At 43.3% G+C, this 26,141-nt stretch overlaps 1 protein-coding gene across 2 annotated transcripts; it reads left to right on the top strand.

Annotated features, from left to right (window-relative positions):
* Positions 1 to 5,343: 5,343 nt before the first annotated feature.
* LOC144690064 (paired box protein Pax-1-like) lies at positions 5,344 to 24,310 on the top strand. Of its 2 annotated transcripts, none has more exons than XM_078557574.1 (5): positions 5,344 to 5,459; positions 6,220 to 6,855; positions 8,160 to 8,302; positions 8,428 to 8,665; positions 24,145 to 24,310. In XM_078557574.1, exons 1-5 carry the CDS (start codon positions 5,456 to 5,458, stop codon positions 24,186 to 24,188), a joined length of 1,065 nt encoding a protein of 354 aa, XP_078413700.1. In that variant the 5' UTR covers positions 5,344 to 5,455; the 3' UTR covers positions 24,189 to 24,310. The 2 variants fall into 2 exon arrangements, with proteins under 2 accessions (XP_078413700.1, XP_078413698.1); XM_078557572.1 differs by lacking the exon at positions 24,145 to 24,310 and adding an exon at positions 13,515 to 13,640.
* The last annotated feature ends 1,831 nt before the right edge of the window (positions 24,311 to 26,141 follow it).

A 26,141-nucleotide genomic window follows, 5' to 3' on the forward strand; every position in this document is an offset into this window, starting at 1 on the left:
ACCTGCTCAGCAATGGGTTTGTCATCGAAGAGCCCGTGTGACTTGAGGCTTCACCGCACCATTCACAGCCCTCGTTCGGACGGCTCCCCCCCACCCCCAGCCCCCACCCCCAGCCCCAGCCCCCACCCTAGCGCACCATGCTCGCGATTTCCACCAGGGGGAGACACTCTGCTGTTAAACTCGCCGCGTTCTCCCACCACCGGGGCTCGGGTTTCAGAGAGGTCATTCCGCCCTTCGGATTAGCACCTGGACCAGAGTTTATTTACAACACAATGTTTGGCCCCCCCGGCGGCGGAGATGAATTTAGGACGATTTTGATGTTTTCACTTTTCTTATCCAGTGTCATCTAATGACTTGAACTAAAAATGCTTATCCATGTTTTCAAATCCCTCCATAGCCCCCTCCCTCCCTCTCTCTGTAACACCCTCCAGGCCTACAATGCTCCTTCCTCTGCACTCCTTCAATCCTGACCTCGTGTGCATCCTACCCCCATTTCAAATGACCCCACCATCGGCAGTGGACCTGCCTCGGCCCTAAATTTTGGAATTCACTCCATAAACGTCACAACCTCTCTCCCCGTGAGGAAAATAGAAACAAGAGTAGGCCATTCAGCCCCTCCAACCTATCCCAAATATATAATTTAATTAGTTCATGGTTAATGTGTATGTTAACTCCGGCCACCTTAATGGGCAGAGTCTATCTACCGTAAAGATGCCCCTTAACACCAATCCCGTTGACCCAGCTCTTGTCCCTATATCTCTTTCTGTGACACTGTCACCTCCGAGTCATAAGAGTTTCCAGGTTCAAGTCCCACCACTGGCTTTGAGCACAGAAATGAAGGTTGACACTCCGAGGATGTGCTGCACTGTCGGAGGTGCTGGGTTTTTTTTCAGATGAGACCTTAAACTAAGGCCCCATCTGCCTGCTCGGGTGGATGTAAAAGATCCCATGGCACTATTTGGAAGATGAGTAGGGGAGTCAGTGTCCTGGCCACTATGCCACCCAACACCCCCTCCCACACACACACACACACACAGGCAGATTATCTGGTCATTTTCTCATTGCTGTTTGTGGGAGCTTGCTGTGTGCAAATATTGACTGTCCTTCCTACATTATAACAGTGACTACACTTCAAACCTGCCTCACTGACTGTAAAGCGTTTAGAAAGGTCCGGTGGCCCTGAAAAGCACTCTGTAAATAGAAGCTTTTTCATTCTTTCAGTCATTTTCTGTCTGATTACATTCCAGTGAAGCACCTTCCGATGTTTCACTCTTTGATTCCCCAGTAGATTATTTCGTCATGAAAATTTCCAGCAATCCTGGAAATTTGTCCCGTTCCCCCCCACAACTAAGGACACTACAGCATTTTTCAAAGCCCCCCATTTAAACCTTTTCATAATTCTTCAGAAAGTGAAATCTGGAACTTTTTTCTGTTCCGGTAAGCTGTTGAGACTGGACCAGTGGAAATGTTACATGCTAAGGCACGTAGGCTTTAATTAGGTGAAGGTTATTATTGAATATGGAAAGATGGTGAGCAAATCGAGTTAAATTGCAGGGCCAGCCGCGATCTAACTGAATGAGGAAACAGAGCTGGAGGGGCCGAATGGCTTATTCATGTTCCAATTTTCCTTTTTTCGCAGTTGGGTACCCTTGCAAAAGCAAGATTGGCCAAGAAAATGGTACAGGGCATAATCAGTTGAGGGCAACACCCCATTTTGCCTCGTCAGGCGCCCATGTACATGTATCTCCGCTTTATGAGACAGGTTGCAGTGTTTCCCTTGGGAAATGTATTATTGGCCCATAAAGCTCTCTCGTACTGTGCAGCCACCGAGAGGAGACATCAATAGAGCTCTTATTTATTTTGACTCTCCATCGAGTCTCACGATTTCTGTTAATAAAATAAAGTCCTAGCAATATACATAAACGGCGAACAAAATATACATGTGCTCCATTTTACTGGGCTAGACAGGGGCAAATAAATAATGCCCAAAATATATGTCTTCTATAGGACTGATGCGGGATTCTTCGAGCGTCGGGTACCAGTCTGCAAAAGTTGATTCGCATCGAATAAAGCTTATTTCCAATGGTTAGGCCAGGCGTCGCCACCGCATTCGTCGTTTTATTAAAGACTCCGTCGGCCCACAATAATGAATGAGTTTCATCGCTAACCTTAGTGTGCGCACAGAAATGTCGGTATTTTAGTATTCCGATAAACCAACACCTCAAGCAAATATGCTTCATTCGATTTTCCAACTCAAAAATGTACAGGCACCTTTGTAAGTGTAAATTACACATGTAATTACATTTGTAAATTACATATGCGAATGTAAATGTACAGACACCTTTGTAAATTCTAAAATGTAAATGTACCTTTGAACAATCGACCAAAACCCACTAAATCGTGATCCTCTCTAACAAATAAGCGGTTTTCATTCCGATTCTATAATAACCCAACGTTATTTCTACCTATTAAAATGATTAAAGGAGAGAATGGGTTAGCTGTAAGGATTTAAGTGTATGATTCTAATAAGCCATTGAGAGACTTTCCATAAGCAGCTGTAATCTTGAAAACAAAAGCATGTTTGTCGACTAGTCTATTATTTGATCATTTTTAACCCATTTAATTACAGATTGCAAACGCTACAATAAACGGGGGGTTGGGGGCGCGGTTTGGTGTCAGTACTGATGTGCAAGATTTATTGATATGTTTATTTTAATATTTTGAATTGCCTGATATTTGACTATAGGACTGGGGGTGGGAGGGTGTGTGAGTGGAGGGGGTGGGGGTGGGGGGGCGGGGGGGGCACAGCGGGGAATTCCTTGCTTCCCATTGTTCAGAGCTCTGGAATGCCAAATGCCAGCTCGACTTGTGTAAGCACCTGAATGGCATTTGCTTTTTCTCAGGTTCCCACCTCCACCACCCACCCACCCCCACCCCCTCTTGGTTCTCCCCCCCCATCCACCACCTCCTCCCCCAACCTTCTTATTTATCTGGTCACTTCCCCTCCGAATCGCTTGGAGAGGTGGGATGGGGAGGCGGGTGGGGGGGGTGAAGAGGTTGCAATTTTGACCTCTGTTGATTTCTTACATGTGTGTTCTCTACGGGAGAAACAGAGGAGGCACGTCCCAAAACTATAAACTGCAGCTTCCAGAAGCACTGACAGTTTTTTTGTGACCTGTGGGACGGCGGATATATTATTATTTCAACTGTGTAAAGGATGAGCAGATTAACGATATGCCCCCCCATGCCGACATACGGTGCGCAGATTGCGCCTTCCTGGCGATATCGTATTATCACTTAAACGACTAAAGCTGGCCTCAAAAGGTGCATTCAGGTCATAGGAGAGAGCTTGTTTGCAGTCGGAATATTTTGAAAGCTGGCGAAGATGGTTTGTAAGTGTCGGGAAGGGGCCGAGAGTGAAACATTCGATTCTAACTTACTGTATTTCACTTGTTATTGGTGACAGTGTGTAAGAAAGTAAAGGATTCGTTATGGACACAGAAAAATGGGGAGTTTCTTGATTGACCACTTACACCAACCGTTTCCCTTCTGTGAAAATAAACTTTGGGATTTTTATTTCCCTCTCACAGCTAGTTAAAATAATTACCAGAAACGATGTTAATGTGCAGACCCGTGTTCTGAAGAATGTAGCATTATTTTATACTGATGAAATTACAAGTGCAGCCAAGCAATGGGAACATCCGTTGTAGTCTCCCCACATCTTTCAGCCTCGAAAAAAACGATTATTAAAATATCGCTTTTCCTTGATAGATGTTGCAATATTGTGATAGTGATTAATATGGACGCTCTTTGGGTTACATCATCTCTATCTGCCAATTGATCCACCCTTTAAATCATTCTGGTTAATTTCGGATCACTACAGATTCCCAGTTAGTCATTTTCGTACAATACAAATTGTAAACGTTGTTTGTCATGTTTTTTTTTGCTGTAAAGTTAGGAATTGGACGAATGGGGATGTTTTGGGGCTACAAGTGACTTTTCCAGCAATTTAGTGTCAATGTTCTGCTCTGCACCTGAATAGAAAGTATTTATTCTCACCAGTGTTCATTAGTATCATGTTTTTGGGAAACAATGTTTAGTTCAACGTGTACGTTTCTCAAAATAATAATGCAAAATGGACACCGTAGTGCCTTGGAGGACAGATGAAGATTTGTTTTTAAATTTAAACTCTATTTATTTTTGAAAGAGACCCAATCCGCAGAGTGGACTCCTTTTTTTTTAATCCAACATGACTATGGTAGCTTCTCTCATTCTTCAGCAATCATTGGATGAAATAAAGTGGAAGAACTCATTGTTAGATCTTTAAAGAGACTTGGGCAACCAGGGCAGAGAGAAATTAAACAGCCGTGTAGATTAATGCTATTTTCTAGAGAATTAACGAAGGGTTTAATTGATGGGAAAGTATTTAGATTACATAACGCCATCTCTAATATCCAATAAGCTAAACCACACTGAATGCTCGTGATATGAAATTTCATTTTGTGCTTTTATTCTTCATTTAAGAACCACATAATTTAAATATCACGTGGATTATCGCCTCCGAACTTTCTTTTTAATTTAGGGGTTTGCAGTATGTAACTTCTCAACGTTCTGACGAAACTTTCGATGGAGTAGCGTGGACTCTATCGAAGTGGGAGCTTTATTTTGGGAGGGGGAGGAAGCTGGGTATGAAAGGTGGTGGGGGGTTGGTGGTGGTGGTGGTGGGGGGTGTTGATTATTTTTCAGGTCCTTTTTTAAATGCCTGTATTAGCTGACAAAATAAGATTGGATTTTTTTTTTAAAATGGAAGGAGGTGAGCTGTTGCACTTTAGGCATTTACAATATACCCATCCGTTTTGTGCTTTCGCGAATTCTAATTGCAATTTCTAGTAACCATGTCTTCAGGAGTTACTGCCTCCTGACTTTGAGCAGTTGCCAAAAAGGCGGAAAGTCTGAGAGCGGAATTAATAAGTTCTGCTTCGGGAGAGCCAATGGGAAGAGGAGGGAGCCAGCGACAGACTAATGAGAGCTTCGCAGCGTGATCATCAAAGTTGACGTGGAGAAACGCGTAAAATTGATCTGGACTCACTACAGCCTCTAGGATATACAAATTTGCCCTAATCGGATGAAGATCACCTTCGGCTTTTCTCGCAGTGCCGTCTGAATATTATTCTCAACCCCCCCCCACCCCAAACCCCCCACCATCCCAGCAACCACCCCCTCCTCCCCGTCCCACACAACTCCTGCAGCACTCAGTGAGGGGCGCGGAAGGAATTCTCCTGTGTGTGTGTGTGTGTGTGTGTGCGGCCGGGGTCTGCTCCTTTCTACCAGCATCGGTCCGAATTGTATCGAGAAGGAGTACTGCCAGCTACTGCAAGGGGCAGTTTGTTTTTCTTTTTAAAAACGAAGAAAAGAGGGGGTAAAAATTGCTGAAACGCTCCCGCTTCGTTGGGCAATGGGTAAGCATGGATTCCTCTTTTTTTTTCGCTTTGGATTTGCTACAGCGGCGTGAGTTTGATAACAGGAATAAAGCGTGATCCACACGCCTGCCTAACGTGAGGGATCAGAGCAGGAATGAAATCTCCCCAAACCGGCCGTCCACCGCTGGCTGGTTAGACTTAAAGGGGCGCATTCTCCAGAGGTTTATTTTTTTTTTGGGGTGAAATTAGCAGGCTTGTATGTGATGGGGCGTCAGAACACGGTTGTGTGCTTCATAACGAGATTTCTGGGGGGGAGGGGGGTGGGGTGGGGGTGGAGGTAAGATGCTGGGAAACTACCGGGAGAAGGCTGAAATTATAGACAGAGAGAAACGTGCCCGATGCTTAATTCAGAAAGATCGTAAACTCGGAAGATCCGGTTCAGTTTTACAGTGCGGCAGCCGTAAATATAATGGATTATCCTGGTGAGAAATAGAAAACTAAAACACGATGAAAGGAGCATTGATAATAATGGAACACCCGTGTCCAAAATGCAGGATTTTTATATTTTTTAAGATGTGCATGTATTTGTGTTGGATACCGACGGTTATTTCCATTAACTCCTGAAGTTTGTGGGAAATGCTGTGTTTAGACAGCTGTTTGATTTTTGTCTTTATTCGCATCTTATTTTGCTTTGAGGGATGATTCTCACTATTGCCTCTTTCCATTTCTCTCTCTCCCCCACCACCACCCCCCCACCCCAACCTCCCCTCTTCCCACCCACCCACCGTCTCCCTTGTAGATCAGACTTACGGGGAGGTCAATCAGCTGGGAGGCGTATTCGTGAACGGTCGACCGCTTCCCAACGCCATCAGGCTGAGGATAGTGGAACTGGCTCAACTGGGGATTCGACCGTGCGACATAAGCCGGCAGCTCCGGGTGTCACACGGCTGCGTGAGCAAAATCCTGGCCCGCTACAACGAGACGGGCTCCATCTTACCGGGGGCTATCGGAGGCAGCAAGCCCCGGGTCACTACCCCCACCGTGGTGAAGTACATCAGGGAATACAAGCAGGGCGACCCCGGCATCTTCGCCTGGGAGATTCGGGACAGGCTCCTCGCCGACGCCGTTTGTGACAAATACAATGTACCCTCGGTCAGCTCCATCAGCCGGATCCTGCGGAACAAGATCGGTAACCTGTCGCACACGGGGCACTACGAGACCAACAAGCAGCTGCCGCCCCAGCCCACGCTGCCCTACAACCCCATCTACCAGTATTCCTACCCCAACCACATGTCCTCGGCGGCCGCCAAGATGGGCAGCGCCACCGGCGTCCCGGTGCCGGGGGTTACGGGACACGTCGGCATCCACCGGACCTGGCCGTCCGCTCACTCGGTCAGCAACATCCTGGGGCTTAGGAGCATCGTCGAACAGGCAGGTTAGTGGGCACTACCCTCACCCTCCACCACCCGTCCCCCTTTTTAAACCCACCTTGTTAAGTTTTCCTTTTGAAAATACACGTTGAGAATCACTAGTCAGGCGTTTCGGGAAACAAAAAAATGATCGAGGTCACGTATTTAAAAGAAAATTGCAGATAATCACATCCAAAAAAAAAACCTTCTCTCCTGGACCCTTCCGTATTTGTACTCGTTCGTTTTATTATGTGTCTCCTCGGCTATAAATAAAGCTGCAGATGTATCACAAAATGAGCACGATATCAAAGATATTTACTAAAGGGCACCTGGCAGATGTATTACCCATTGACAATGCCGAGGGAACAGGCCACGCCATTTCAAAGCCTTAATATCTGAATTGGCTTATGGCAGTCAGTGCTCCTTCCAGGTATCTTCCCCGGCCCCTTTATTAACCTTCTCAGCGAGTGCGCTGAGAGCACAGATCAGTCCTCGTTACCTGGTGTTGTTTATGGATAACATTTGCCCCGCTAACATTAAACAATAAAGTCCTAACGTCTCCCCTCTCCACTTTAGCGGCTTTGCGGCCTAACCTGTACCTGAGCCCGTGTCCCTGCCTCCTTTAGTTCACGTCCCCTATCTGCAAGTTTCTCGCAATTCTTTTTTGTTGTTGTTAATTTCAAACTTGTTGAAATCTCCTGACTTTTGTTTTTTTTATGTGTGTGTGAGTGGGGGTGGGGGGCGATGGGGGCACAGGCATTGAGAATGAGGAACGTGTATTAAAACACACGGACAACACAGTTTGTGTCGCTAAGTTGTGGATCTCTGGGGCAACAAAGCCCCTGGAATTTTGACAGCTCTGGACCCGACTCCCTGTGCAGCGTTGGCGGAACTTGAGCGAACCCTTTCTTTGCTATTTGCTTTGACCCAGAGAGGTGATTTATAAAGTCAGATTTATTTATACTAGGCCCCTGTATTCCAGGCGTTTTGGACGAGCGAAGCAATCCGAAAAATCACAGAGATAGGATTATTTTTTTTAAAGATTGCCCTACGTACATATAAGGGGGGGAAAAAAGGCCCGAGCAACACGAATATTGCTATCAAAGAATTTAACCCGTTTTAGAGATGAAAATTGTCGTTAAAATTCATTTCGAAAGAAACCCTATGTAGAGAGTAATGTTGTAGCAAGGACAAGGGTTTCTCGTTAACATTTGCACACTTAAAAGCAGGTGAAATGAAAGCACAACTGAAAAGGGCTTCTGTTAAACTTTGCATTGACTATCCGAATGGTGTTCATAGGCCATGATTTTGTTTTAAATATGTGTTTTAGCTGCTCATGGCGGAGCCGAGGCTGCAGCATATCAAACTAAAGTGGAAGACTGGAATAATGTCAATCGGGCAGCTTTCTCCTCCAATCAGAGTGTCAACGGGATAGAAAAACAGGCGATCGACCCGGATCTGAAATACCCCCAGGTACTGACCTAACCCCCTCTGAACATGTTTTCATATAATGAATGATGTCTTCCTACTCTCTGTGTGTCCCTCGCTCCAATGGTAGCAGCTAAAAAGTAAAGCCAATTGGTGTTGTTGCATTCCAGCCTCCGTCGGTGCTGCCTGCTGTGAGCAGTTTTGTCCCCGCCTGCGCTGTTGGCCCTTATCCCTCGTCGAACCAGGTGCCGAGTTATGGAGTGTACAGTGGCCCAGGAGCCGGCTACATGACTGGCCACCCCTGGCAGTCCCAGAGCAGCAGTCTCTCTCACTCTGGGCCAGGAATTCCCATGCACGGCGGAGATATCCACGCCCCGATGCCCTTCAAACACCTCTCAGCCAGAGAAGGTAAATCGCTTTTTTCTCCTTTTGAGGGCCACGGCCCATTACCTCAGAACACTGGGCAGCAAAGTCACGGTGTTCCCATTACAGTTTGGAATGAAACAAAAGTAGCTGATTGAAAAAAAAAACAACAAAATGAGTTGTTAATTGCGGTAGATCATTTCGCAGGTAAGAAGTGTAATAATCCAGCTTCATATCAACATGATATGGGATTATTTGTGGGATATCAGGGCAAATATTCGCGAGGAAAAAGCGGCATAAAATGGCCCATTGACAAAGCGCCCATTAGTGACAGGAAATAGAAATTGTGGAGCTTCAGTGCCGGAATGGATTTCAAAGTACATTTTTTCATATATTCCCTTTTGAAGTTTTTTTTTAAAAAAAAATGCCCTTTTTTGTTAGTCAGGAGGACCGCGTTTTTAGGGGCGGCGGTTTTGCTGCTTTGCGTTTTTTGCATTCGCTCTGCTCTGGGAATGTTGTTATTGCTCTTGGAGCGGTTACAATCTAAAGGCAATTATATTTTCCAAAAAAAGCTGCTGTTTGTTTCATTCCAGAGCCAGAACCATCTTTGCATACGGTGCGCAGAAGTAGCCTATAAGGAGCTGTGTTACTGTGGGTTGATGTTGGATGGTCACGCAGTATATCAGCTGAAAATGACAAGGTGTGCATTACTGATTAATAAGTTTTCATATTGATCTGTATCATATTGTAAACCAGACGTTACTCAGCGGTTACTGCTAAAGGCCAATCGTGGAGAGGCGTGTGACTAGACGTAATTGTAACTTAAGCTGTAATATAAACCTTTATTATTGCATCCAAACTGGGTAACAATGCCTGGATTTTCTTCGGATGCTGACGAAAGGTAACATGGTTAAACAGTAAAGATAAAAGTAACGTCGCTATTAATGGTTAAAATGCAAGCTTTATCCTACACGCCTCGAAATCAGGACTCCCAGTTTCACAGCTGGCTGGACAATATTTCAGCTACGACACGCCGAGTGTGATCGAGTTATTGGTTCTGGGCTGAATAAAAGATGGCGGTCAGTGGCTTTGGAAAGTAGAGTCTAAGCGAAAGCTTCTGCTGACAAGAGTATAAGTAACGAAAATGGTCATCCAGCGCAGCAAGGCCGCCCTTCTAGTAATTAAACTGCCCTCCCCTCATTTCCCACTGACCGGAAAGCCCCCGAATGTATGGCCGTGCCTGAGTACAGCTTATTTCAAGTATTCCTACCCTTTGCTGCAAAAGTTATCCTGGGCTTTGTAAATGTATTTTCACCAGTTTATACTTAGTGCCCCTAGCTCTGCCTGATTTAAAATAATATATTTAAGTTTTGTCGCATTTACCTCATTCAATACTTCATGCACTTCATTCCCAATGACAGATTCTCTCTTTTTATTATACCGACATGCCATGCACGGTACAATAGCTCCAATCCCGACACCCAGCGAGTGACACTGCCAAACAATCACCTTTTGGGTATTTGACATTTGCGGGCTCAGTGAGCAGAGGCGAGAAGCCGGAACCCGCGTGTCCGCCAAGCTGAAAAGCTTGAAAAACTGCTTGAATTATCTGAGGCGAGGGGGTGCTTCATTTATTCAGCAGCATTTTCTCTCTTATCACAGACCCTCTTGCGATTTAGATTCCCCGGCTTCACTTCGGGCTCTGACACAAGCAAGACTCGGCTCTGGCACTTGCAAATACACATGGCAATCGGATAATTGTTGCTTGCGTTGGAGGATTCAACGCCTGTGTTGCTAAAATGCTAATGGCTGTTATTGGAGAGGACTATGAGTTAACGCGGGCCGATTCAATGATAAAACCGACACACAAGACAGTAGGCATTTCACGGTATCAAATCCACTATTTTTTATCTCAACCAATATTATATGTAAAGACCTGAGAAACAGGGTTAACGTTTCGAGTCCCATTCGGACTCGAAACGTCAACTCTGTCTCTCTCTCTCTCTCTCCACAGATGCTGTCAAGACCTGCTGAGTTTTCCCAGCATTTTCTGATTTTATTTCAGATTTCCGGCATCCTCAGTACTTTGCTTTTATCTTAGGTGTAAGGGCAACTGCCGGCGATTTTAGTGCAGCCCCTATCGGTTTCACAAACCAGTTAACTGCTTCTAATGACAGATCAAAAACCGATCCCGGCGTTTACACTCAGTGTCGGAGCTGCCAAATTAAGTACAATAATATCGCATGCTAAAAGGGGGGGATTTTAACGGCAGAGTAAGGCTTAACTTTATGGGAAATGCATCCCCGAATTGCAATTTGAAGTTATAATATCTATGCAAAGTTACTTTTGCTTGAATTTGGAAGCAACGTGGTTTGGCCCAAAGCTGGTGATAAAATGTTGACGATGAAACAATATATGTTGCAAATGTTTATATTTACTGCTGGGTTCAGATTTGCCTTAATTTTTGCATTGCAGTAGTTCGTAGCTTCACCAAAGGTGTGTGAATATGGATATGAGTGTAAGCTAGCCAGTGTGCCAATAACGTGAAACCTACCGTTAATTAAATTTAAAAAACCAGCAGAAAATGCTGGAAAAACTCAGCAGGTCTGGCAGCATCGGTGGAGAAAGAAACAGAGTTAACGCTTCGGGTCGGTAAGGCTCTTCTTCAGAGCTCTGAGCAGACTGGAAACGTTAATTCTGTTTCTCTCTCCACAGATGCTACCAGACCTGCTGAGTTTTCCCAGCATTTTCTGTTTTTATTTCAGATTTCCAGCATCCGCTGTATATATATTTTTTGCTTTTTATTTACGCTGATTCCTCGGGTGACATTTTTTTCCTCTTAAAGAGCACGTGGGTTTTGGGGGGGTGATCGATATTTTGCGGTGGTATTTCTATTATTTCCACTTGATCTGGGAAGAGACGTATTATCCTTCCCTCATCGGCGGGTCCCATTGAGATTTTGCACAGAGCTCGGGAGGATGTAGTCAGCCCTTGCGGGAGACGTTTTAAATCCGAATTGTTCCACCGGCTTATTGTGAGGAATCTGAGTTTTGTGACAACCTGGGGCTAATAAAAAAAAACCCCGAATCAATGCGATCTGTCAAGAGATCCTTGGGCACGCAAATACACTCAGTGATATCGGGCCTCACCACCCCCATCCCCTTTCGTTTCATACACTGGGGCCTGATCCCATTTAACGCTCTAACCCTGTGTTGTTTCTGTGCTTTCAAAGGACCTGCACTAAAGGTGATGGCGAGTCAGCGGGCACCTGTCCTGTTTCACACGACCACCTCCTTGTTTTCTAAATGTATGCAATTTACAACAAAACCCCTTGGCGTGAAACCCGGGGAATTGAACTATCTTTCTCTGCGCGCCTATTTGATGGGGGTTGAACGCCAGGCCATTCCCGAGAGGGCCCTGCCTTCGCGACATGATCACGGAATGGGCCGTGGCGCTGGCGTGGGAGGAGGCCACTCGGCCCCTCGTGTGGGCAGCCGGCTCTCCGAGGGAGCATTTCCACCCAGTGCCCATTCTCCTGCCTTCTCCCCGCAGCCCCTGCCCGGATTGTCTCTTTTTCAAGTAATTATCTAATTCCCGCTTCAAGGCCTGGAATAAACCTCCCTCCACCCTCCACCAACACTGTCAGGCAGTGACTTCCACACCCTAATCACTCGCTGTGCCGAAGTTTTTTTCCCACCTCCCTCTCTCTCTCTCATATTGTTTTTGCTTCTTTTACTAATGACCTTAAATTGTCAGTAATGACACGGTGCTAATTAGCACATTGATACTATTAGGAACCCCCCACCGCCCACACAACCCCGTTCAATCGAATCTGGAATCGCTTTCACCTTCTGGCGTTTGTAGATGCTAATTTTAGCCAGGTACAGGGCCCACTGCAGTAATCAAAGACTTAGAACCCCTTATAGTTAGTGTAACGCGATGACATTAAATTCTGACTCGCCCCTTTGACATCTCCACATCCCAATGACCAATTACAAGCCAATCGGTCGCTTCAATGAGGTTGATAAGGGGAGATATTTTCGATATTGCTTTACTTGCACCCCCCCCAAAAAAAATGTTCTCCTTTTGTCTCCACTCCTGTGCTGTGTATTTAGGTCAGTTAAGTTGAAAACGAAAATGCTGAGAACACACACAGATTAGTATCCCCAGAGACAGGGTTAATATGTCGGTGGAGGAGACGCTTGGATTTTTGATGAAAGGTTTCGCATTAAACGTGAGGCGTTGGATATTCTTTCCGATGCCGACTCGGCTGCTGGAGGCATCCGCTTCTCTCCTTATCGAGATGCCCGGCATTTTGCAGCCTTTGCACGTGAAGTTTGTAAACGGTGTTTTGGACCATATTTTTTTTAAAAAAAAGCATTCCCAACGGAATGGCGACTTGTCGGTTAAAGTTCATTATCGGTTGAGGTTGAAGCTCCTAATTCCATTTCCGATGCATTTCGTCTGGGTAAAGGGTTCCCCAGTTTGTTCCAGTCATTGTCCTGAGGATAGTATTCTCAACTCTGATCCCGTTAAATGTCCCAAAACAAACGAATTGGGGGCTCCATCGTTTGGAATATATTCACGTGAACGGTGTTTATTGCGACCATAAAGGTGTCAGGGCGAATCTTTCCCGGAAACACTGGTTAAATGGGATCTTTTATGTGTTCCCCTAATGAACTGTTTGGTCATCGTTGTGACAGCTCCGTGGTGGCAAATGGATATATCTGCCGCTTTCATTCAATGCTAAAAGAAAGCACGATTTAAGCTAAGAATTCGCTCGTCTGTTTTCTCAAGACCTTTTTTATCCCTCTCTCCCCTCCCTCCCTCCCTCCCTCTCTCCCTCTCTCTCTCCCCCTCCCTCCCTCTCTCTCTCTCCTTGCTTGTGTTTCAGCAACAGACAGGAAAGCCGGGAGTCCCGCTAACAAGCTCCCCGAAGCTCTCAGCAGCCCGCTCGGCCTCTCAATCCCAGCCTCCAGCACATAAAATCCCCGCCGGTAACAGGACACAACCAAAACGAAAGGCTCCAGAGAACCTGATCGAATGAAACACACTTTTGCAGGAACTGAAAATGGCCTGCTGTTTTTTTTACGTTTGGGTTTAAAGACGAGTAATAATTAAAAAAAATAATATCAGAGTACAGCGAAACCACAGTCCTTTTTTCAGAATATATCTGTCGTGAAAGGGGGAGGGGGGGTGTCGAGGGGAAAGATATTTGGAACAGAAATGCAGTGAGGTGAATGTAAACAAAGTAGTTTATATCTCCTGCGTCCAGGGCCTGTTATTTCTTCAGTTCGAACATGGTGTTTGGTGGCTGTTTTGATTTCGTTTCATATATCTGTAAAATGTTGGAAAATCATATTTGTATGTAGCTGATAGGAATATAAGCCATAATATAATTTAAAAAAAAATTCCGATCTTCTGTTCATTAATGCAGGCTTCGCCCATAGACTGGATGTTCTTCATAACTTTGCAGATAATGGAAATGCTCCTTAGTTATGTGTAATGTATTTGTATATAGCTTCATGGACCCAGACACTTGGCTAACGCATGAATAAAACGGTGTGCGCCGCAGACGATGTGAACTAATTGTGAACATTTTGATGTATATCCGAGACTGTAAATGTAAGAATATTTTGCCCTCGCGGTCTTATTTTATATTTTTATATTTTGAATTTAAAATATGCATTTATGTTGAAATAAAACAACGATAAACCAGACGGCTGGAAGTGCCTGGAGTGAATCACACCCTCTCGTGTGCCTTTTGCCGCTGTGCAGCTACCATTTGGAAGATCAGGCGAGCATTGTACGATATCAGCCCAATTACTGAATTGCCATCAAAAGTACTTCCTCTAAATAGTATTTTTTGCGAAGCAGCCTTCCCCTCATTCACCTACTTTATTCTCCCTTAGCTAATTCAAGTTAAAACGCTTTTCTACTGACTGAAGTAGCGGCAGTATTGAAACACAAGCGACAATTAAGTCCCATTTATAAGTTAAATGCATGGGCACTGCAGTGCTCAATTCAGTTCCATCCTGAAATTTATTACAAATTAAAAATATATTGGCTCGGCTCTCTAGAAAGATGATTTCTGACCGTAGTAATCCATATATTTTGATTACAATTTATTTCGAATTATACAAATGTCAAGGTCTTTCAGCGAGAAGGTGACACGATTTTATGTCTGCGCTGAATTTTTACTTGTCGCTAAATGGCGGACTGGGGATGTGGCAAAACACCGAGCGTCCTGCCAGGAACCGCATATTGCTGTGTTCGGAATGATTGGAACTCAATCTAAATCCGCACCTAAACTTTTTTTCACGAAGCCTCAGTTTGTTTTTAAAGTTGAAATATGATTAGTCCATACCTGGGCCATTTTACATGCTGGACTCCTGGCACAATGAACACTCAATTGGGGTGAAGTGATGCCATCAGTTATAATTTGTTTTTGGCAGTATCGCGTGTTCGAGCTCCCTGTTTTACATCGGTTTTATCTTCAAATTGCTAAGTATTCTCAACCAAAAATATAATTGCAATGGTTGCTATTTAAGAGTTAATGCAGCCCTATAGTATTGTTTACGATCGATCTTTACCTTTCGAAAACCTAAATTTCAAATATCTTTCAAAAATGTCAACGCCGGTATGACCGGACCATTGCAGACATTTGTCCTGAGGCATTTTGCGGTCTTGCTGTGGATACCGCATTGTGATTGATCACAATATCGGAAAGCTCATGTTTAACCTGCCAGCAATTGATAGGTTATTGGAGTTTGCAATTGCACGATAAACAGCAGGAAAAATAAATCTCCTGCAACGAAATATCATCTGCATGATTTGAAAAAAAAAAGTGACAGAATGTCCGCGAATATCCAGCGCCTGGCCACAGTGATTCACTGGGCAAGAGTTCCATAAGCTTTGGCGTAACATGGTAATTTCTTGCACATGTTATCGGATCGCTCTCGCCTGGCATGTTATTCATAACTCATTTTATCCAGTTTAAAAAAAATCTCCTTTAAGGATAACCAATTCAAACTACAGTTAAATCGTTTAGTGGACTTTGCAGGGTAGATAGGAAGAATTTTTTTCCCCTCAGCGGAGGTGTCAATAACCAGCGGGTATAGATTTAAGGTAAGGGGCAGGAGGTTTAGAGGGGATTTGAGGGAAACATTTTTTCACCCAGAGGGTGGTTGGAAGCTGGAACACACTGCCTGAGGGGCTGGTAGAGGCAGGAACCCTCACAACATTTAAGGAGCATTTAGATGAGCACTTGAAACGCCATAGCACACAGGGCTAGGGGCCAAATGCTGGAAAATGGGATTAGACTAGATAGGTGCTTGATGGCCGGCATGGACACGATGGGCCGAAGGGCCTGTTTCTGTGCTGTATAACTATGTTGCTGTTTTCCCCTTTAAGAGGCATATTCTGATAAGTCTGTAATTGTTGATATAAGTGCAGTTCATCGCCAAGGACAAACTGTTTCATATTAGTGACAGACTCTCAAACCGATTGGGATTTAATTCTCGCGCCGCTGGTAAATAAAACATTGTATATAACGCTTCTTCCAACACCAGAGGAACGCCACGCTGTTAGGAGCTTTTAACAGATTTCTGTATAACTTTCCAACGCAATGGAGCATGCACACGCTCGTCACCCAAACTTCTAATTCGCATTGGCGAGAGAGACGGAGGGAGTCTCTAGATCGTAAATAAACATTGCCGAACGGTGAAGAAGGGTAAACCATGGATTGCTCTTCGGGCAATAGGATTAGCGCTTTTCGGTTTAGTGGCAGCAAAACATTTAGGTTGCTCGTGTGGCGTCAGCGTTATGAGAATTCAATAATAGGTGAACGGAAGGATTTCGGTATCATTCATGACAAAGCGCCTTCTCTGTAAAAATATACATACTGTCTGAATAATACGTGATAGCCGTTTAACCGAGGGATACTTTAACTTATCTCACTCGGCAAAATGCCAGTTATGATGACACCTGGCGCTGCTTTGGGCGAAGGGTTAATCAGAAATAATGACAACCTTGTTTTTTTTTCCTGCAATTGTTAACCTTCATTTAAAGAGGTTGGAAAGGGGTGTTGCAGGAAGATCGGGCGCTTCTGGGCGGACTTGCAAATCAAGTACGGCTCTGGGTCCTGGATGAAATATGCCTGGGTGGCAGCTGCTTGTTGTCTGGTGTATGCGAACTGAAAGTATAAAGCAGGTTGCAATTGGTATTCTCACTTAGGGAACCAAGTTGGAAAGTGGAAAAATAATCAGCTGGGAAATGAGGTTCAGTTATGCTATCAGGGGTAATATTTGGGGAGTTCTGCATTCTACCTTGTTCTGTCTAAAATTTGTTGTGGAATGTTTTATTCAAGTGAATAATTCTTGATTTTAAATTCTCATCCTTGTTTTCAAATCCCTCCATGGCCTCGCCCTTCCCTGTCTTTGTAATCTATCCAACTCCGCAACCCCCTGAGAAATCTGCACTCCTCTAATTCTGGCCTGGTGAGCATCCCCAATTTTAATTGGTCCACTGTTGGTGGCTGTGCCTTCAGTTGCCTAGGCTTTAAGCTCTGGAATGTCCTCCCTAAACCTCTCTGCCTCTCTACCTCACTTTTCTCCTTTCAAATACTCCTTAAAACCTACCTCGTTGATTGTGCTTTCGGTCATCTGACCTCCTTGTGTGGTTTAGTGTCACATTTAAAAAAAAAATAATGCTCCCGTGAAGCACCTTGGGATGTTTTATTATCCAAAAGGTGCTATATAAATATAAGTTGATGTTGGTTTGAGAAAGATTTAGATTGTCTCACAGTAGTGTGCTCTAATGCTCATGAAAAGTTTGTTAACTAGGTAAAGGCTCCTGGTTTTACCTACCTGGCATTGAACATTACCTCAAGAAGCAAGTTCCACTGTGTTTAGAAACAAAATTGTAAAGCTTATGCCATGCACATAGAGGCAAAACATTCTGGCTGCATTAATGAAAACATTAAAAGTTATTTAAAATATTGCCAAATATCAAATATTAAATTCATTGTTTTCTGCTGAAAATCCTTGATTATTTTCCAGTTGTTGGCACATTGGAATGCTTGTGCACCATGTACTAGAATAGCATAGCAGGATTTAAATCAGTTCATATAGGAGGAAGATATGAGACTTGCTTTTATGCTGGGTTGAAATGTTTAGTTCATCTTAATTCAGTTCCAGTAGGCCTGATCCCACAACACACCACTGCTCTCATACTGGCACAATAGGATGTTGGGATTAAGGCACATTGCTGGGAGAGATTAAGTTTTATTTGCACCTATCCTGTGCTACATTTGATTGAAAGCTCTTGGCTGTGACACAGGATGTACAGACTATCCATTCCCAAGCAGAAAGAGGCCTCATCTCGAGTAGAAAATTCACCAAAAAGATAATTGCGAAAACTAGTCACGATCATGATGAAGAAAATTTTGTATGGATGCCACTAAATATCGAAATGAATATATACAATAATTTATGAAAATCAATCTTTCCTCACATTTATTCAGCACTATATGTGTCCCATTAGGTATGTTATTCTGCAAGTATATGATGCATAAAAGCATGTAAATCTAAAGTTTCATTCCTAACCTTGGCTATTCTACATATTGGGCCCTTGCACATATAATGTAACACTTAACTGGTGAAAGTGATGCCATAATTTATCTTGACCATACTTTACATCTTTAAATAAAGGACCTCTGTTGTTTTGCTTTACTGGGGTATGCACTGATGATTATTTTCTATTTCAGCCTTAGGACCATATTTTATAGAGTCTTATGTTTCTGATTATTGAAATAGGCATCCGATATCATTAGCATGTTGGTGAGAGTGAGAGAACAGAATATTACTCTGAGGCCACATGTTGAGTAGTTCTATCATATATAGTCCTTGTGTCTGCCAATGCATTGCAACTGCATAGATTGGCCGTTCAGATCATTATAAATGTTTCAGGGCTCATTTTCCAACTTTATCATTGATATTTTTGTAACTTTACCATTAATCACACATTGCATCCCCCAGCCTGCCACCAATCATGGAGTACAAAAATGTATTCAAAATCAGAAACATTTGTTAACCTATTTGAATCATCTTTGGAACAGCAGAAGTACACACCAGCACCTATTAGTTGAAATTATGTGAAGGTTTTACTAATGAGTAATGAAACTCAATTGTTTTCCTACAGTGGAAAATGCAGCAGAGATTATTTTTACTTTGCTACCTGTGAGAGTTAACATTAGTTTAACCAATTATAATGATTGTAACCAGTGCTTTATATTGTTAGAACATTGGAATGAGTGGAGGATTATACATTTAGAATTGTTACAAATATTAGGTTTATAAGATTGTTGTGGTTCAAGGCTGTCTTTTTACTTTCGGATAAGATGGAAGAATGAAAAGGGTCATGTAACATGTTCTGAATGCTGTCCAACAACAAATTTGGGTGGCTTTGTTGTTAAATATTAAAGCGGGAACCCAGGTCATCTTACTGGGAAGAAGGCGCAAGATATTTACACCTATAAACAATGGCCAGAGCGGCTCTGCTGGTGGTGGGTAGACTGCTAGTCTCCAAGGCTCAGGGAGGTGTTAGGGCTGTCAGGTGTTGTAAACTGTTATACTATAATCTGGCTATTTAATTCCAAAATAGGCTGGAGTTGGATGTGGTGGGACTGGGGGTAACAGGATAGTTAATTAGCATTTCAACTTGCATACAAGGCCCATGTGAATCACATTGGTTGCAGGTCTTCCTAAATATCACTGAACCTCACAGACATGGGCGGTCTGTAAGAATCTGACAGAGGAAGAGTAGAGAGATAGAGGGAGCAAGTCTCTAAACTTCGCCACACAAAATGTGGGTGGGAGCTCACATTTGGATTGAAGAGTCCCAGGTCATGAGGGTTTAAATGAAAATGGAAGATTCACCTAACTTTGGCGAGAGGGAGGGTTCTCCAGGGTAACCCATGTGATGAAAGTCAGTTTGGGGATTAGAAAATATTCAGCTGGAAAAGGGAAAAAAGAGCTAATAATCGCTTTGTATTAGTCCCTAGAGAATAAATTGTCTACTTTAGAGATAGAGTAAAGTATAACCATAGAGGGGGGGGGCGGGGCAGGGAGGGGGTTTTCGGTCATTTTAAATGTTAGATGGGGATCTTTTCTATGGTTTAGAATGTAAGTTGCCTACTGAAATAGTATTGAGTGAATGTTGCTTTTAGTTTTTGTGTTACAGTAAAGGTCTTAAAACTTGAAATCTTGTCCATGCGATCCTTTCAGCCATTCACTGGGAGTTTGAATTTCTTTTAAAAGTCATCAGTCTCTGTGGGGATTGTAACAGAAGGAAAGACATGTTGCGCTTTACTCTCAACTAGTCTCTGTGAATGGAAGCACTCCAACAGAAGATCAAATTCTGGTCAACATGTTACATCATTTATTTTGACAATATTTTTATGAATTAACCACAATTTTCCCAATTGTTTTAATATTTATCATCTCTCCCAACTCTTTACTTCTTAAAAATTCATAATCCCTCAACAGAACAGCTTTCCATTGTAGACACAGAGGCCAGTATAGCATAACCAGATGCAATGAGTTTCAGCTTCTGCATTGCCTTATCCATGTACTGTGCTGCAAGAAACATCTCCCCATGATATTAAAACACTTCATTGCTTGGCCAGTCATTTTGTGTGCTCCTCCCTGTGGTAAAGTTAAATTATTTCCTCCTCATCATTAGGCTCTCGTCTGCCATCTTCTCCCTGGCGGGTTGTAGATTGATAAATGCTGGCAAGTATGTATGATTACAATGAAGCAAAGGAACAGGTTAAAATACATGCATGCATACATAGAACACCAGTTTCCAAGAAAAAGTAACTGAAAATAACAGATTTTATAGCTCTGCAAAATCATCAAAACAAGTAACATAGAGTTGCCATGTTAATAAAAATAAACTTATAACATTGCAGTTATAGGGTAAATCTATACTTTGGGAAGTAAATGTTCTACTACTCCATTAGATAAACATATGTGTGATATAGGATGAGAGCTATCTCTGATACACAGGCAGAGACATTCCAGCAAGACAATTTAACTCCATGTAAAGTAGATAGTGCGCAGTTATACTGCTTACTGACACTGCAGTCCAGTCAGGAGTTCTGCAGCTGAGCATTTAAAACACACGCACAGAGCTTTCTCTGCTTAGCAGCCTGAAACTGTTGGCGACATTTTTAAAGATTGGAATGCGATCCCTATCACAGACTAACACATTTCCAATAAAACTTTTGAAACTTTTTAAACTTGGCTTCCACCTCGAAATACAGTTATGGTAAGTCAGTGGGAAACAGTGTCACAGTTCTTGCCTTTACGGTGACTTTATAAGATGGTGTAAAGTTGTCTTTTGTGCAGACTGATGCAGAAACAAAAGTGTAGTTCAGGAGTGAAGAGATGATCTGATTTTCAAAAGCTCTGAAGCCAGGAGGTATAAGTTTATATTAATCTCACTTTGGGTTTTGAATGGGCATCATGCATATGTAGGGTGGTGCAAAACCATAATTTAAGAGTTCAGGTGGTCTGTTGAGGGATTATGAATTTTCATGAAGTAAAGTGTTGGGAGACTTAATACATATTAAAACAATTGGGAGAAGTGTGGTTAATTCCTATAAAATTGTCAAAAACAAAAAAAAAATGATGTAACATGTTAGCATTATGTTCAGGAGAAAACATGGCACTTCAACTTGCTTTCTTAATATTTAAACCTATCTGGCTGGAAAGCAAAGTTCCAGGTGCATGTAGCTATAATTCAGGTTTTCCGAATGGTGCATTGCAATGTGGAGTTGCTGCTCTGAGACCATTATCTGTACTGTAACAGTGCCCATAATAAGATGAGGTGTACTCCCAGTTTGGCATTCATGCACATCTGAAACCACTTTGCATTAACACAAAACCAGAAGTATAATGATAGAGTTAGTGAGCCATAACAGCACTGTTGCCACCCATCAATGCTTTGACACCAAGGCAGACCCATGGGCTGAAGGAAATTTGCCTCCTGCAGTCAAGGGGAAAAGTCAGGATCCACCTGAAACACCAGGAAAATATTAGATCTTAGTTTGTAATTCAAATTCTGCAAAAACAAACATGTTAACAGACATTTTTCCCTTTGCATTTTGAATGGAATTCGGAATAAGGCACTGTGTTACAATTTTGTACCTTATGTTAAACAAGTCTTATTATGCACCTATGAACTGTCCACTTGTGACATGCTTTCCTGCCTGTTGGTTTTTGTAACTTGAGGGAGAACATATCAAGATTGTACAGAGTACACGTGTAGAGTAGTTGAGGTGGTCAGGCTTTATAAGATGATACCCATGGCCTGTAGCTCACCTGCTCACCTACGGGTTAAAGTGAAGAAAATATAGTTAAAATTAGAACCTAAATGGTTTACTAGAGGCACAGCTTTTTCCTGGACAGAAATGAAAAAAGATTCCGACCTTGACTATTTGTTATAAGACCCAGTAAGAGTCAGTATTGAGTTCTCAAAACTGGATTTTTAAAAATAAGATGTTCTTAGTGGTTAACACAGTAAGTAACAATTCAAAAATACTTCCCTACCAGAGTTTTATCACAAAAAGAACTAAATGCCTAAACGATTCATCTGACTGTGTAAAAGTGATCTTGTCTATTCCTCTCTCAGTTTTATAAACTCAACAGCAATTCTTCCAATTAAACAAAAAAAAAATGACTTGCATTTATATAGCGCTTTTCACACCGCATCCCAGCCACTTTAGAGCCAATGAAGTACTTTTTGAAATGCAGTCACTGTTATAATGTAGGAAACACAGGAGCCAATTTGCACACAGCAAGCTCCCACAGACAGCAATGTTATAATGACCAGATCTGATGTTTGAAATCTTTTCCCCCACGCAGAACAGACAAAAATTCCTCCTTCCCCATTCAAAGGCTAATGATATGAATCAAGTGACCCTGTCAGACCTTAATGTGAAGTTTGGTTTGAGTTTCCACTTCTGTAAATTCCTCCCCTTCTAATACTCGGCTGCAGATATGACAAACAAGCATCTCTCCATCACCATCGCTGCACATGCTCCAAACACTGGGCAATACTGCACTTGTGCACTGGTCTCCAGTGGTGTGGAAAAGGAATCGTTCTCCACTGCGATCTGTCTTTTGAGGGATAAATATTGCCCATAAATAACTCCCCTGCTCTTCTTCAAAGGAGTGCCTGGGGATCTTTTACATTCACTCAAGCAGGCAGACAGGGCTTCAGTTTGACATCTCAACTGAGAGACAGCATCTCTGACAGTCTCCATGATTACTGCAGTGGAGTGCCAGCTTTGAGTTTTATACACAAGACCTGGAATAGGGCTTGAACCTGGAATCATATGATTTAGAGATGACAGTTCTCCCAAACGAGCCACATCCGATACAATGTAAAGAAAACTCTTCCTTTGTCACGAAGTGTAAACAGCCACAGATATTTATTTTTTCCTGAAGTAGGTGGCTTTTAAAATTAAGGTTAACTTTGAATAAGTCCTATGCATCAATATTTGTATTTGTTGCTTAGAATTTTATATTGCCCCCAAAGAATGACCCAGTAAGTAATGTTTTTTTGTGTAGAAATTGTTGGCAATGTCTAATTTTGATCTTCTCAAAAGGTAATGTTAACATTCTTCTAAAATTAACACATTTGTGAGAAATGTCAGCATTGTAATGGTCAGCATTGTAATGGTCCTTAGCCTGTGATTTCTGAAAATATGGTGCCATCTACACAGCATATGTGATATTGGTGTATCTATAATATATTAAAAACTTACGTCCACTGCACTTTTTGTATCAAACTTTTTAAATATAAATTCTTATGCCCACGTTCATAATGAAAGCTGCCTGCACAGGGGTGTCACAATGTAATTGCACCCTCCTGTTAGTGGTGGTGCTGTAGCACCTCAGTTTTGCATTGCCGGGTTCCTCAGCCTGTATTACAGTGACAGCCCTAACCTGCAATTAGTTCGACACCTCTGTTTCACAAGCTGCCATAAGTATCATACAACAATAAAGGCAGAATGCATAAGTTTAAAATGGGGACTGAATTCTGTCTGGATAACCCAGCCACATTATAGCCTGCCCTTTAAACTCCTCTCACATAAAGATTACATTCGGTCTTCATTTTGCCATTCTTTCACCGTCACTGGGTCAAAATCCTGGAACTCCCTCTCCCCGCTGACAGCACTGTGGGTGTACCTACATCACATAGACTGCAAGAAGGGGGCTCACCACCACCTTCTCTAGGGCAATTAGGGATGGGCAATAAATGCTGGCCTAGCCTGTGCCGCCCACATCCCGTGAGTAAATTTAAAAAACTTCCCATGGGCAATACCACAAGAGATTGGTGAGAATATTGTAAAAGCTTTGAGATGTCACAAAGGCAAAGTATGCTTAATCTCTAAATCCTGATTAAGTCAAGTTTCTCAGTGACCAATCAAGCTTTATCACTTACTCTCTATGCAGATCTCTTAAGGAAATTTCTTCCAGCACCATGCACACCCCACTGAACAGCATTTCTGCCAACCTACAGAATATCAGAGATGATTAACCAATATGAAGCAAAAAGCCAGAAAAACTGGGAATAGACAGGGGGTTAAATACCATCTGCAGCAAGAAGATAATTTGACGTTTCGACAATGCAGTGGAGCTGAACATCTCTGGAACTTTTTTGTTTATATTTTATTTTACAGAATGCTTGGTTTCCTGTTTAATCCATGTGCTGTATAAAAAAACTGATGCATATTGTAAATGGCAAAAATAAATTGATACATGTTTCTACATTTTCAGAGAGATAATGGCAGTATGTTATTTTAGGTTTCCCACACTCATAATTGCAGAGCACATTGTGCTCAGTAGGGTGGTGCACTGGGCGGTATTTCATGAGTGCAAAGGGGTGGGGTCTCGCCCACCAGTTGGAGAACCAGCTGGAGCCCCGTGTTGCTTCCCTTCAGGATGCCCGATATAACCATGAGGTAATCAAGCACTCGCCTGGATAGCAAGGGGCCTCCCATCAAATTAAACCCCAAGCAGGGCAGAAATCCTGCTCCCAAGAGCTGCTGGTCAATCGGAGGCCAGCAGCTTCCTGTACTGGCAGTGCCACCGGGAGTGTTGGCCACTGCCGGCACTGCACTCGGGCTTGCAGGAGGGATCGGCCATGGATCCCTGGATAGAAGTGAGCGTGGGTGGAATGGGGGTCTTGGAGAGCAGGTCAGGAGCAAGGGCCATGGTTTGGTTTTCAGTGGGCCCCCACCTCATCACGCCCCAGCCCCTGTCCAGATGCCAAGTCCCTTGATCGGGCAAAGAGTGCCTATCAATGAGGAATCCCCTCAGGTAGGCCACGGGAAAACCCTACAGTGTTTGCTGGATGGCCTCCCCATTTGGCAAGTCCCCTGCTTGCCACTGGGTGAATACAGCGGTGGTGGGCTGAGGCCCTTAACCGAATACTTAAGGGCCTCATCGGCCTCTGGGTGGGAAGGCCACCCTCCACCCTTCCCACCTTGAGCTTGATCTGGGCAAGTTGGGAAAGTGGTGGGATCTCCACCCCACACCCTCCTGCCCAACCAAACAGCGCCCCCCCTCACCTCCGACCTCACCTCAGGGAAGGGGGCATTAAATTCTGCTCACCGAGTCCCAAAGGGTATTTGAAATTGAGTTTGTGAAGTTTAATTTTGATTTTCAGAGCAGTTACATGGCTGACGCTGTGCCATGTGATCATGAGAGCATCAAATGTGCGCCACATAATTAGCTCCATATTTGCGATCTGCAATACCTCTTTTAGAAATCAAAGGGCTGTGATTTTACTTGCAGATTTCTTTTGAATATTTTTGCTTTAATGGTGATGGCATCTCCTGGGAACTGGCTTGGCAGAGCCATTGAGCCTAGCAGTGCAAGACAGCTAAATGTACTTACATGGCTGGAATAGACTGTAACAGAAACATTCTGGGTTAATTATTGTCTCTACTAACGCTAGTTCAGCTCTCCTGACACTGCTGTGGTCTGTAACCCGTCCCTTCAATGATGCCAACAACATTCATCATTTAAAGAGAAGTGGTTTAAAAAAAAATTCACTGAAACAAACAGATGCGTAAAAATTTATAAAACTTCTTTGCAGCTGTTTGATTTAAGGAGCTAGCCTTCCGCTTTCAGACAATGGACCACAATTGATTCCTGATGACTGCATTACTCCAGGGAGTTTGTAAAGAACTTTTACTGGTGGGTTTGTGGGGCAGCCTTGGCTAAGTTGGTAGTGCTTCTGTCTCTGAGTCAGAAGGCTGTGAGTTCAAGTCCCACTCCCAAGATCTAAGTGTGAGATTCATAGCTGACACTCCAGGGCAGCCCTTAGAGGGGGTGCTGTGTTGTCAGAGGGGCTGGTTTGTGGATGAGACATTAAACTGATGCCCCTCCTGGGTGCACATATAAGATCCCATAGCACCACTGGAAAAGCAACAGAGTTGTCCTGG

The sequence above is a fragment of the Cetorhinus maximus genome, chromosome 14 (genome assembly GCF_964194155.1).
Source record: "Cetorhinus maximus chromosome 14, sCetMax3.hap1.1, whole genome shotgun sequence".
NCBI classification, from domain to species: Eukaryota; Metazoa; Chordata; class Chondrichthyes; order Lamniformes; family Cetorhinidae; genus Cetorhinus; species Cetorhinus maximus.